This window comes from Carassius auratus, chromosome 4, assembly GCF_003368295.1.
Source record: "Carassius auratus strain Wakin chromosome 4, ASM336829v1, whole genome shotgun sequence".
NCBI classification, from domain to species: Eukaryota; Metazoa; Chordata; class Actinopteri; order Cypriniformes; family Cyprinidae; genus Carassius; species Carassius auratus.
In genome coordinates, this window is record NC_039246.1 from 26177204 (window position 1) to 26192283 (window position 15080).

Here is a 15080-nt window from a genome sequence, read left to right on the forward strand (position 1 = left end):
TCATTTATGTAGGCATTTATATTTTTTTTGCAGTGGTTTACCCCCCAGAAGTGCTTTTTAATGTGGCATTTAAACTGGATTCAAAATTGTGGGAAACAATGTATCACCAGTTGGAATGTTACTTATATTTTAATAAAAAAATATATTATATTATATTATATTATATTATATTATATTATATTATATTATTACATCTAAATGGGCTCTGAAAAATGTACTGTTAATAAATGAAATAAATAATAAAAAATTTGCATTGGTTTTTAAATTTTTCTAAATTTGTACTAATTTTAGACAGCAATATGTATTCTGTTATTGAATTTCTGTTAAGGAATATTTTTTGTAAAATAAAATCTGAATCAATTTAATAAAACACATTCATAATCTAAACAATTATGGCTAATAATTGTAAAATGAATTCAAAAATAGCTGCAAATCACTTTTTAAACAATATGACTGACTAGACAGCTCTAAGCTGTGTAGATTTTGGCATTAGTTCAGATGTTTTTTTAGGGGGTTGTGAAAAATACACTTATAAAATCACTTGGCTCTAAGACAGTAAATGCAAATCTAGTCTGACAGATCTGGCACTTGCAAAAAAACCATAATTACACAGGGCTGATAGAAGCTGATTATATTGAACGTTATAGCAGACAAAGCCTGAGAAATGCACTATCATCATTACAATCTTCAATTTAAATATCTGTGATATTTTGGGCGCCGTCAGTGGTGTTGTTGTTGTTTTTGTTTTTGCCTCAAGCTGCACAACAAATAATTAGCTTTCTACTATTGCTCAAATGTGGCTCTACTTCAAGAAATGAACCATGTTACAAATTCTTGTAATAGAACCACTTTGATTCCTGTTTGATTGTGGGAAACTGTTGTTTGTTTTTTTATACAATGTAATAGTGTTTTGTCAGAATGATCAAAGCTCATTTCTCACGGAAGGGATCCAAGTTCAAATTCAATACGTCATCATGATCTTTTTACAAACCTTATTATCTGTTAGCAAACTTAAGTGAATTAGACACAGGCTGTCAGAAAACAATCCAAAACATGTGCATTTGACTCTGAACTATAAAGCATTTGTCTCTAAAGTGAACGTTTAATCCACAAAGCTTTCCATCAGAAAGGCTGATGAGGAAATCTCAAACTGATAATTTAATCACTCCCGCTCTTCAAATCAGTTTCCTAGAAGGCATTTCCTTTCTCTGAAAATGATGCCAAGAAAATGTCAAATAAAGCCGCATGTTTTATGGGATTGATGACTTAATGGTGGTAAGGTAGTATGTGTGAGTGAGCACGCACCTAATCTGATGCTCACACACACACACAGGTGTGAGACGTGGACAGATGAGTAATGATGCCATTGGAAGGTTGTATGTTCCTGACAGAGTGCACGTCTCTACTGTAGGGTGTGGACTGCCTCTGATTTTTAAAGACGCAGACCTTGGTCACGCCACACTGCTGGAAACCAGGGTGAATTCCAGTTTGTTTTCAGTGACTTGACAATTACACAGCATGGGACCAATTTATGACTGCTTGCTTAACAATAAAATCAATCTCAAGAACTGTAAGACATCCCAGTCTATCTCAAACCAAATTCTGGACTCGTTCTCAGTCATTTGTGCCTGGTAGATGCATTTACGCACATTTATGCATTCGGCAGATGTGTGTATCCAAAATAAGTGGTTTTCAAAGTAACTGCAAAAAGATTTCACAGTAAGTTTAGAGTTCATATCATTTGAACTGACAGCTGATCAGTTATGGAAGAACAGCACAGTTTTTATGGCAGTTGAGTGCAATTAAATTCAGATTGTATTTTTTTTATTAAAGTTCTCTTGATCAGTAGTTATTTCATGGTTCAGTGTTTTAGGGCAAAGCACTGTCAGTAAGCTAGCAAAACTAGACACACTACGCATAATGTAGTCACAATTGCACAGATTTTTCCTGTAAAAGAGTTGAATCAGCTTGAGAAGGCCAGTATAAGGGCATTTATTCCTCACAAAATGTAGGAAATGTTGGACCATGTAATGCCAGAAACAGCACAAGAAGGCTGAATAGAAACTTGAGGCAAAAAGTAATCGTGCATAGGCTATTTTATTTCAGTTAAAGCAAGATTTAAGTGTAATTTGATTCTAATTAAAGCCTCAAAATTGACAATAATTAGGAGTTTATTGACACAAAAGTCATAGTTAATGATTTGTTAATAGTGAGAATTTGATTTAAAGTGTGATCAAGTGTTCAATAAATAATGTTTAGAAGAACCAGATAACTTCAAACAAAGGCTCTGTTAACGTTACCATGTTACTATTTACAAGCAGTTATTAAGAGTTTATTGAGGCAAAAGTCTTGTTTGTAGTTAGTTAATAGCAATAATCTGATTTTAAAATAACATGTGACGGATACTTCTGATTTAAAAAATGTATTAGCATATGAAATTCATTAATAAATGTTGTAGAAGTACTATCCGTTCTTATTTCATGTTAACATATGAAGTGTTCACAATAACATGAATAATAAGTGCAATATCTTCGTTCATTATATCAGTAACAAGTCATGGGGACATGGTTACCTTTATGAAAACGAACCTCCTCCTTTCTGACTGGATGAAAAGCATTAAAGAAAATCTGAGACTTAAACCTGCAGCCTCCCGTTTCATGCTATTTAACTCTAAGTTAAATCGAAGGGGTAAAGTTCACTGGTAGATCCAACTAAAGTGACAGTATACGCGGGGAGACGTGAACCTGCCACCCCAAAATTCCTCCTCTAATCACATCTTAAGTCACTTACAACATTCTTGGGGTATTTAAGCGGCCGAGGGGCCTGTGCAGGTGGGGGCAGGGTAGGGCAGGGCAGGGCGGCAAGAGGGTTATTTTATATTTCATAGGTAGTGTAAAGCTGCTGTTCTTAAGTGCTTCACGTGGTTATATTATGTCAAACATATCGGCTAATCTAGTATGAGCAGAGCGCCGCTCAGGTTAAAATCAGCGGTTTCAAAACAAACACTGCAAACTGTTCCACAAACCGCTCTTAAACTTAAGCCTCATTAACACTGATCCACTGATGGCTGCCATTCTGATGATCACATGGACCTCTCAGCTCAGGTTTAACGAGACAGATGGGACATATCTGTAATGGTAATGGTTAGTTGAACATGTTTTTTTATAGAGTTTAACAAACCAAAACATTCCTACATAATGTTCTCCGAGACTGAACTGAACCATGTGGAGGACAAATTCTGGACCACAATATGGTTTTAAAGTGGAATCTGTAAGTGATGCAGCTCTAGGCATCATCTCAAACAACTAATAAAATAATGAAGTATTGTTAACGGTGGTATGCATTTACTGACGTAAGTGTGATATACAAAGTTGTTGTGAAATGTAGTAATTATTATGGGAGCACAAGCAATTCTGTTCCTGCCAAAATGGAATGAACTTGTTTCTCAAATACACTCATTAAATTTCAGTGTGAACGGCTTTCCATTGAATATAGCGTCATCTGAATGTAAAGGAACCCTGAGAAACACCTGCAGCTCAGAATGAATTTCAAGCCAGTGACTTTGAACAACGTCATTGAAAAGTGTTAAACCCAACAACAGGAAGAAGAAGAAACTGAGAAATGGGATGTGGCCAATGCAATGTGGAGACAACAGGGACATGCAGAATCATCATGCATCCATGTTTTGGGACCATTTTGAACTGAATGGACAGATGCTGATCATTTTCATTAGGTTCGGTGTGACTGGACTACAAGAAATAAGGTCAAATATGCTCCTGAATGGCCATGCTTCTGAATTCATGAGTTACTCAAGAATATAGCCTACTTTTGAAATCTGTAATAAATAGCTGACTGGTAACTCCAAAAGGATCTTAAACACTGGATTCTATATTGCAATGAATAAATAGTAACCAGATAAACAGCTGTGCAAGGTGTTTTCATGAAACTGTAACACATCAAGAGTTTTCAAACAAAATTTTTATAGAAAAAAGGCAATATAATTTGAAAATAAATATGCTGTACTACATTACACAGACACACAAAAAAGTTGTTAATATTTAACATATTTACATAGAGTAAATAAATAATGTAAAACTCCAATCAGACCGGACCACATCTGAGCAACTGTTTCAGCTTGTTAGATCTTATTATAGCAGAAGTCAATGGTGACGTGGGTTTGGCCTATATTTACATTTGGCTGCTATATTTGTTATTCAGTTTAAATGTGACTGACTCGTACTCACACATGCACGCACACAAACATATGCACACGAAATCACATTTACACGGTTTGTTTGTTAGAGACCACACGGCACACACACATCTGCAGCAAGGCGGCAAAGTCAAGGCAGTTGGCAACACGACTCACTGATCAGTATTAGGAATGTTTCTCTGTTCATCTACAGAAAATAAAACAGTATGAAAAGCTTCTTTTTTTTAAAACTCCAGACAGCCATGAAGGTTTGCAGACAATAAAGGGTGAGAAGATCCATTTTAAGATAACACTGCACATAAATAGGTCAAATTAAATACAAAGAGATAGAATATATTGAAAATATTCTAAAAAATATATAAATTACTGAATTGCTTAGGGAAATAGATTTGGATTTAAATTCAAAATCACAAAATCGTCATCTTAAATCCCCAGTAGTGTGGAAGCATGAAATCTAATCACACAATCTACACAAAGTGGTTTCCAAACATGTCAAAGAATGAATATCCCTTTAAGGAGTGAATGTGACCAAAATCCTCTTGTGTTTGCCTCGTCAAGGCCAGAGCAAACATTTACTACAGCGGCCGGCGGGTTTCCACGGCGTGACATTCCAGCGACAGAATCAGTTTAGCCTTCGGTCAAAACTCCAATCATTTGTCCGTCTCTAAAACACACGCATTGTTCTCAGTGTTCACGTGCTGGGAGGAATGATTCCACAGCGTGTGCTGGACGCCGACGCATCGTTGCAGTCCTTTAGATTCACATGAAAAACTGCACAGTAGACCCAAATCCAGTGATGTGTCTCAGTGAGTGATTTCGAGTACGACTTTACGCACGCCAGCCGAGATCAGAAACGTTTACACAGGGCTTTTCCGAAGAACATTTAGCAGCAATTCAAATCCTGTGTTTTCAGTCTCTCGCTTCGCTTCACGCACACACATGAAAATCATGAACATATACAGAGAGAACATTTCATTGACTGTTAAGCCCCCACCTCGCCTGAACCTCTTCACTTCATTCGCTCAGTATCTCCGGGACGGAATAATGAGAGCAAAGTTCAAAGTGCTGTGAATTACTGTGAAATAATCCTTCATGTCAGAGTCCGTTTCTCAAGTTCAGTTGGGTTCACCTCCTTGGTTTGTCACATCTGGGAAGGTGGAAAAATCATACATGAACATCTCAATTATTTACTCTAGACAGGAAGATTTCACCTGTCTAAAAGGTGATCTTTTAAAGTTTCGGAAGAAATGCGCCAATGTCTAGAACTGCAGTCAGATTTAAACATCTCAATTTCTCACGAAATTTTATCTTTCCATTTTTTTCCAACTAAATTTAGGAGAAATAAAACAAAGCTGTCATTTAAAGAAGTGGAAGTATGGAAAAGTGCAGCATGAACATTCTACCAAACATCTCCAAGAATGTCATTAAGGTAAATAACGTCGAGAATACTGATTGAATTATTGCTTTAGATGAAAGAGCAACACATAGGGATATATATGACAATACAAAAACAGGAAGGCCAGTCTTGTACTAACATGTGTAGGTTCACAAGAAAGTGTAGATTCACAAACACACCTGCAGGTTCTTTCATTGAGTTCTAGTTGTCTAGACCTGCAGTCGGCTTCAGAGTATTTACAGGAGCACTGACACGTCTCGGGGTCTTGAACAAACAACCTTCTTCTCCTTTCAGAGCACGTAGAACAGCAAGGCTCACACTGACTACTGAAAAGAGACACAATGTGAGAAAAGGAAAAGGATTGGGGGAGATTACAGCTGACACAGTCATGGCAAATATTATTAAACACTTTCACTCAAACACACACACACACACACACACAGGCACTCGGTAAGTCAAGCAGTACGTTTCTGGAGCCACCCTCGTCTGGTACAATGGTTTTGCCCCTTCTGAGGGTCCGAAGGGAATTTGTAGAGGGTGAATAGCTGAAGTTAGGCAGGATGTGGCCATGCACCTGCAAGCTCAGATGATGCAAGAAAATAATGACAGCAACAATAATCTGTTTCAGAAAAGCACACTGGAATAAAAGTCAGAGAGAGAGAGCAGTGCATGAAAATCCAGTGTTTCTGTTTATTGCTTTAAGAAGTGTTGGATCAGGATCATCAGGACACATTTACAGTACAAAACACTGGACTCCAAGAGGAAGATTCACACATATTTGTGCCAACTGACCTTATCTGAAGCCAATATTTGTCTGAGGACAGGCTTATCAAAGCCACAGTCTAAATGCTACATTTAACCCTGACTTTAAATTACAACAACCTATTTACACAAAGTCTGAATGTTTTTATACCCTGAATAGTTTTATGACCCATTTTCAGTGAGAGCAAGAGAATTGTGTCAATGATGTTTTTAGCATGAATTCAGTGCACTGTAAGATTTTGCATCCAAAAGTGAAATCCAAAATTGCATCCAAAATTGAAATCCAAATCTTCTCCGAGAATGTCAAAAATTCAGAGTGAATAGTTTTTCATGCTCTTAGTCCAAACAAGCCTCAAATTTAATTTTTTTTTTTAAATATGTAAACCCAAACCCCAGCCCTCAGAAAAATACTGACCTCAAAAGCATCAGTCCCACAGGAGCAGATTGTCCCATGTATGCATTTCTTCGTCCTTTCATTCTCATTGAAACATTTAATTTCCCAATTGCTGGGAGAAGCACCAAAGTAAACAGGCTGTTTGACTTTCGTAATGCTGCGCGGCAGAGCACACGCAGCATGACAAGACCAAACTCACAGCAATGAATTAAAAAGACATCCCACACAATCCTTCTCATATTTCAGAGAGGACACAAGTGATGCGAGAATAATGGTAAGTCCTCATACAATCGTGAGAACAAAAAACATCTCAAAAACAGTAAGCAGCACAAACAAGTATGTGATTCCGACACAAATATTGTAATAGATTAGTACCATCGACTGAAAGCATGCTGGGTGGATCGGGTGAGTTTGTATGTCGGCTACCTCCTCACTGCCCACCTCCTCCAATCATAGAGCTTGATTTATTGAGTCCTGCGGCACAACCTATAGAGCGCAACTGTAGGGTTCCAGAAATAGAAATCCCATTCATTTTCTCAGACCTATGAGCTCAGAGAGCTGTTAAGCAATGCTGCTTTTTCATTTCTGAAACACTACTCACAAGCAAGATTCTCTGAAAACCAACCTCGGAAATTAGAACAGGTCTCCTTTCAAAGGTTGCTTCGACTATTTCCATAAAACACTGCTAATGATGAAATCCAAGAAGTTTCTATACTCACAATCAATGTATATATTAGGTTTTTCTATGATAAACATCTCATATAAGATGAACTGTCTCTGTATAATTTATTTTACGCTTGTATTAATTGACTTGTCAGACTTGTTAGTTTATTGTGGCTATTGTTTGGATTGCATCATTCGCAACGCTTCATGGGATGAATAGTTCATTTTCTCATAAAAGACTTGCGTTGTCCGTATCAAAAGTGGTAGTCCTGTGATTTGTCTCAGTTCGGTTGTAGGCTTAGAAATCTTAAGTGGTCTTAAGTTTTTGAAATGCTAAAGAGAATGAATGGGAACATGATTCTGATTGAAAGAGCGGGTGGTTGCGCTCTACTTGTTTGCACTGTTTTTACAAAAAACTATTTGGCCAAACTTGTTAATGTTATTAGCATGTGCATTAGCATTAATGATTCAAGCTCTAAGAAAGCAGAGATTGGGCATGTGGTTTCGTTGGATGGTCAGTTTTAATTAAGTGGCGGAGGAGCTGATGGATTAATGGCAATTAACAACGTCCGACAGGAATGTACTGATTAAAGGAGGCATAAAATCTCCTCCCAAATTAATTTGACAACCAAGAGTGCCACACTCAGGTGCAGGTGAGAGGAGGCGAACGCAGAGGTGACATACAAATCCCGCTTTTTTTCACGGTTTTTCTTTCTCTTTCGCTTTTGGCCTTTGCCCTTCCGGGGTTTTCTGGAAAGAGAACATGACAAACAAAGAAGAACATCGAAAAAAAAAAAACTGAATCGGAGTGGTTGCAAAAGATCATCCAACACAGTCAGACTGCAGTGAACGCAGTGCTAAAATGATCCAGATGGACACATCAGCAAACATGTCTCTTCTTATTCTTGTATAAGTGCCTGACACCACAGCAAACTCCGTGAGACGTGAATTAAAAATAAAAAGCCAGCCAGACTCTGGGGAAATTCGCCAATTCTTCGAATTCTCTCACACGAAGACGTTCCAATAAATAAACAAGGCATTAAATCTTCAAAAGCATCAGTGATGTTTGTACTAGGATTCCAAAACAGAGACAAAATTATTCAATTTGCGCCCAAAGCTCAACATCCAATAGCGAGTTTTAACTCACACATATTAGAGACTTTGGTAACACTTGATTTTAAGGTGTCCTTGTTACATGTACTTACTACTGTAATAACAATACATTATGCATAATTATATGCAAGTAACCCCTTAGCCAAACCCTAACCCTAACCCTAACAATTTACTGTATTACTCAGTTCTTAAATGTATAACTACACTGTAAGAAAGACACCTTAAAATAAAGTTTAGCCGAGACTTCTTACGGAAACTGCAAAAGCTGTTTCATTATAATGATCAATCAGGAAATTAATGCGCAGTATTGGTGACATACACGTCCATTTATCTTTCAGATAGCCGATGATCCTGGCATATCACGTCAGACACGTCAGGCAGCAAGAATGTGAACTTTCCCCTATCTCACAATCACAGAACAAACTGATGTGCCGCGATCCGTATATGGTTATTTGCATGAGCGGCTGACCAATATAGGTTTTTCAATGCGTGTTGAAAATAAATGGATTGATAATAGACGTCCTGTATAGATGCAATTGAGACTAAAAACATTGACTAATTTAGGCGTCTCTTACAACCGTTACGTAGTTGGAGCTCTTTAAACAGAACATCAGGTCTGTAATGTTGACACATGTACCAACGATTACATTCACTGTTTTCCGAGGTCAGATTCAATCATGTTATGAGGCAGTTGTCGTTGAACAAGCTGAGGAACAGCCTCTGTGCCAAAGGGCCACTTGTTTACCAGAAGCAGAACGCATTTCAACTTTTAAACCCCCTAGAGATAACCTCTGACCCGTAACACATCAGCCACAAGATCAACACCCTCTGCAATTGTGACAACTTCAGTAAACTTTCAAACAATTCGGCCTGCATTCTCTGGCGAGAGGGCGTCATCAGAGAGGGGGTTGACTGACCGCTGCCATATATCTGAGGAGTGGAAAAGGCCTCGTAAACAAACGCACAAAACGCTGTCTTATTGCCGGACGTAAAGACACTTCAGAGATGACAAATCTCTCTCTTACCTCAGTGAACCTCGGATCATAAAGCAAAGCTTAGAGATGAATGTGGGGCGAGGGCATTGAACTATAGGGTGAAACTCACACACCTGTTCACACGGCTCTTTACACACCTGAGGGACTGAATTTACACCTAAGAAGCCAGCGTGCAATGACATGAAGACATCAAACAGGGAGTGAGATCAAATAGTGGTGTAAGGGTCAGAGTGTATCTTAGTTCATCTGTAGAAAAAGTACACTTCCATTATGTACTTAAAGTATACTAAAAATTATTATTTGGTACTTCTTAAGATCAACTAATTGTTCTCAACTGTGCACCACTTGTAGTACACTTGCAGACAGAAGTTATAACAAACACTCAATGGTGATTGATGGTGACTAAAAAAAGTGTTAAAAAAGTGACTAAGTAAAAGTGTTATATTAATTGTCATATGTAGCTTGACTTGCAATTGCAAGGTTGTATCGCGCAATTCAGACATTTCATATCTCATGAACTCGCAGTTCTGAGAAAAAGTCTCAATTATGAGATAAGAAATGTCTTATATATAACATCACAATTCTGAATTTGTTTCTGAAATAGTAAAGTTGCGAGAAAAAAGTCGAAACTGTGAGGTTTGCCATTACCTTTTTCTCTGTGGCATGACAAAGCTTCCATATACAGTATTTGCTCTATAAAGACTTTCATAAAGTCCTTTTTTCAATTCGGGAGAAAACCTTCCAACTAAACAGCTATTGCAGATGCTAAAAAAAGTAAATATGTACTTTAAAATAAACATGTTTATATATATATATATATATATATATATATATATATATATATATATATATATATATATATATATAAGGATTATATATCAAAGCATCAAAGCACTGAATGCATTTATTTAATTTATTGAGTGATAAACAAATGTTTAAATCAGAGCTGAACTGTTTCATTGAAATAAATTTCTTTGAAAAGATCTTAATGTTCTTAAACTAGAGAAACACAAAATGAGTTTCCAGATCTTCTTTAGAAAACATAGTTAAATGTTACATTTAAATAAAAAACATATTCTAAATTCATATTGCCAACAAAAAATATCACGTATATCTTCGATATATCGTCCAGTCCTAGTTTTTGCGTAGCTTTAGTTTGACAATTGTGCCACTAATGATTTTCGAGATCTGAATCACCGTTCGCTTTTTCAACAACAATAAAGAGCTCCACTGTTCTCTCACCATCAGATTTTATGGCTTTATGTAACATGAAAAGCATTGAGATGAGAGGAAAGGATCAGAAAGAAAAGAAAAAACAGGAAGGAATACACCTTACTGGTGATAAGGGTGACTGAGATAAAGAGATTAGGAAATGAGATTGAATGCATGAATGATGGCAGGAGAAATGACAAGATCGAGCGAGAGCTGAAGCATGCACACACATACAACATCCCCCACACTAGAACAACAGCACTTACTTTTCTTTTTTCTCCGAAATATCTTTTTTCACCCTGTGAAAGAGCAGCAAAAAAGCACTAGTGAACATGTTTTGTTTGTGTGCACACAACAAGCACACTTATAATTAGACCTGCACACATATAAAAGAGTACAGAAGCAGACAAACGCACAGCAAGAAATATAATTATAGAGCAGAAAATAATAAAAGACAAAAGAAAGTGGGTGAGTTTTATTAAATTATCCCCAAGGGCTTTTCTTTGAGGACAATCTCAGTAAAAAGTCTAATTCTGTTCAGTAGTAACACTTATTTCTAAATAAAAATAAGGAAAATAAATTCTAAAAATGGAATGGGGTAAGAACAGGGTTTGTCCGTGGTAATTATGGTATAATAAGCTATAAAAAATGTCTCTTAGAATGTATGCGTGTTAAAATGAGGCTTCTTACCGGCACTGGCATTCACTGTGCTCTGCAAAACTCATGAAAAAGTCACCCTGATGACGGAGCGGTTTCACTCTTTTAATCTACAGAAGAAAAAAAGCAATAAAACATTAAAACAGACAAACAGGCAAGCTGCATTCAATACAAACTACAAATTGGCTACTCTTATTCAGGAGAAGCCCTGTTGGCTTTGAGTGTGGGAGACAAAGTAGAGAAGTGTAGGGTTTCCAAAAAGCAGACTTAACAAGATTCAGACGGATAGCGGAAGAAATAAAATAGAGAGAAAATGGAGCAACAGTCTGGAAGTTAGGGGTCTCTGACCTCCAATGTAATGTTGTATGTGACGGTAGGGGTGCATTCCATCATCTCATCATTACAGCACCCAGCACAGCGGGTGAGAACCACGCAGGACGGGATGAAGATGTGCTCGGTGTCATCAGGGTATTCCTGTTGAATTTCCACCAGCACTTCTCGAGGACGGCAGAGAGACTTGTTATAGACCTCCATGAATGGCACCACTGCAAGTTCAAACAAAAAGGGGAAATAAGGGTGAAAAATGCAGGCCAAGTAGCACCACTGGGATCGAGATGGTCTTTGGTCTTCTTCAAAACCAACACTGTTTGGAAATCTGGTAGCCCTTCTAAGAATTTGTGACTGAGATGGGTGTCCATATGAACCATGTACATTCTTTGTGTTGCACTCTGCCTGCCTAAAAAAGCAACACCCAAAAACACATTAAAGTAACCTGTGTAAGTTCTGTACAGTTGCGTGTCTGTTTTTTGGCACAAGGAAGAAAAAGAGTCAATTTTAATAAAATGTTGTCTGGTTCTCTAGGTTAGGATTGAGCAATGAGACATTTGGCAATGCATGCAGACTCCAAATTATCCCTTGGAGGTTTGCGTGTTGAGAAGAATTACAAACCACACTGGCTTGTGAGATTCTAATAAATACTACAAATTAATCCGAAACTATGTGGAGACAGTTTGATTAAAGGCACAGCAGTGCTTTCCTTCACCCGTCCATTAGGAGGCGCTATACTCAGTGAATCTGTATGTGTCCAGTTTCTGGATGACACCACTGAGTGCCAGGTCCAGAAGAAACTCACCGTCATATGTGCTTCTGCCTTCCTCCCAGGGTATGTAGGCACTCTGTGGTAAAGAAAATAAAAAATAAAAAATGAAGAAGCTTATAGTTAAACACTCTTCAGTTATACCTATTCATAGCCAATTGTTAATCAAATGAGTCCCAACGGGTTAGACAAGTTATTAACCACTGCATTACCACAGGTTTAGGATGATGCAACATATTACCTAATTTCATTTCAAAACTAAAGTTCATCATAAAACTTATTAATGTTGGCTATCACAAATAATTACTTTTTTTATTGGCTTGTGTATACAGTTAAACATTGCATTTTTAAAATATAATGTAGCTCAAGTAAACCTGTCAACAACTCAAGTTTGAAACTCAGACTCAAGTAAACTCAGGTTAAGATAAAAAAAAAATGACATGCAAGCAGTTCACTTGAAACATGACTTTGACTCCTGATGAGAGACAGATAAAAAGATGTCAATCATGAAACAACATGAAAGACAAATGGGGCTTTCTGAGAATTTCTTTTTAAATATATTAAATTAATTAATTTGCAGCATGGTTCCTGACACTAACCTGTAGAATACAGAAAACCATTCATAAAAAAGAATTAAGGCCTTGAAGTCTGAACTTGATTTGGACTCTACATTAGAGACCTATGAGCATTTCACTTTCTGATATTTCGCAAAAGCTCCATGGAGAGACCATGTGCATTTCTCAATGAAGCTTTTTCCCCTCTCCTGTCTGAGCCTTTTACTCACTTTAACAGACCGGCTCAACTAAAATTTGGTTTTAGATCATTTTTGTTTCTGAATATCTGACAATCACGTTATGCAGTTCCTGTAAATACAAACTTCTCATCAAACTGCCTGATGAACACTGTTATTTCTATTTATGCATGTCCTTGAATAGAAAGTTTCAAATTTCGTCAAGAATAAATTTGTTTGGTTAGAATTCCCTGAAGGCTGGCAGAAATCGTAACTTCTATGACTGATATCTCAACATTGTGATGTCCAGATGCCGGGTGTGTTGGTACCCGGTCACTCGAGCTGCATGCGCCTTTAAAGCGTAATAATATCACTAAGGTGGTTATGATAAGGCCTTCACCAAATCCGACCACAAACTTCTGAACAGTGTAATGGACTCTGATTGTGAATACAGTGAATTCCTGTCTACAGGGTTAAATGGCTCACTGTGGGGTGGTCCGATCTGCTTGTTCAAGTGATTGAATAGCTTGGATCAGTGACCTCGCAAGGGGACACACAAGGACGTCCAATAAAGTGGCGCAGACGCATTACATTCGAAATAACATTATTTAGAATTCAACCAATACGTCGGGTTCGTTCACCTATACATGCACAAGCGTATAAAACTTACCTTGACAGCTGAAAAATACAGAAGCGTCACAAGAAATAACTGGAGCACGCGGACGGCAAAGTTCATGATTGAATTTATAAGGCGAATAAATCTTTTTAAAACCCTATCCGATGATAGGCGGACTTTAGCAAACGCATTGGAAAAGGTCTCAGAAAGCAAGTTAGACATGAGTAAAGGCTTCTTCCAAGGGGTCCGACCTATAGGGGCAACAAGGATCCCATGTTGGTCCCAAAACACGCATGCAGACACCTGAGAGAGACAGAGAGATTGAGATCCACGGCAAGTGTGTTATAGCGTCTCTCAGCTGTTGCCGATTATTTTCAGAATATCCAGAAATATGAGAATCCAGGACGCAGGTCCTGTCACATTGTTGAGAAGTAAATTAAATTTTTCTTCCAAGGCTTTTACAATCCACATTACAAAAGTAATCCCATGCTTAGCTTGCCGCCAGTTTTCAAGTGCGATGCGTTCATTGAGAATGGATGAGAAACTTGCAGACTCTGTATATTATTAGTGTGACACCAGAGAGAACACAAAGGCGTTGAGAAGAGAATGCAAAACTCAAGCGCACTTGGAGTCCCCACGAATGAAGGTTGCTTTAATTCCGCTTCCTGTTTTATTTGTCGTCTTGATTCTCAGGTTCTCGCTCTTGCTGTTGAACATGAATGATCACGGACGCCGCAGTCACCCGGTTTTAACGAACAGCTAGCTACTGCTGCTGGTGGTCATAAGACGAGTCAACGTGATGGGCGTGGCCACAGTGTCAGCGTGGACTTCAGCGTTGAGTCGATGCGCAGATTTCACTCTAATGATAACTGAAAGCGAGTCTCCGGCATCATTTATGTTTAGGTGCTTGAATATAAAAGTGCTATTATGGCTAGTATTTAGTCTCTTGAGCCAACAACTATATTCCTGTCATTGCAAGTTTGCATTTTGATTGGTAAGTCCCGGCATTCATTTGTCAGATAGCCTACTTTTCAGTAATGAATGTTGTCCATGGCGACGCTATATTAAATGACCAGCTCTGCTTGTGTTCTAATAAAAACATTCAAATTCAAGATCTACTTCAATTTTTTTTTTTTTTTGGCAAATAGATATTTACGCTAAAGCTAGACAATGTATATTGAACCATCATTACAGGATGACTGTACATTATCTTTTATTTATTTGCACGCTTAA

General features: G+C 37.7%; 1 protein-coding gene across 5 annotated transcripts; it reads right to left on the minus strand.

The window, feature by feature from the left end:
• Window positions 1-3959: 3959 nt before the first annotated feature.
• LOC113064204 (vascular endothelial growth factor A-A-like) lies at window positions 3960-14575 on the minus strand. 5 transcript variants are annotated; one of them, XM_026234849.1, is made up of 8 exons: window positions 13902-14572; window positions 12538-12580; window positions 11754-11950; window positions 11439-11515; window positions 11015-11047; window positions 8113-8178; window positions 5789-5932; window positions 3960-5360 (listed from the first exon to the last, which is right to left on the minus strand). In XM_026234849.1, exons 1-8 carry the CDS (start codon window positions 14067-14069, stop codon window positions 5339-5341), a joined length of 750 nt encoding a protein of 249 aa, XP_026090634.1. In that variant the 5' UTR covers window positions 14070-14572; the 3' UTR covers window positions 3960-5338. The 5 variants fall into 5 exon arrangements, with proteins under 5 accessions (XP_026090634.1, XP_026090626.1, XP_026090652.1 ...); XM_026234841.1 differs by having other exon boundaries at window positions 5789-5935; XM_026234867.1 differs by lacking the exon at window positions 8113-8178 and having other exon boundaries at window positions 13902-14571.
• Window positions 14576-15080: the final 505 nt, after the last annotated feature.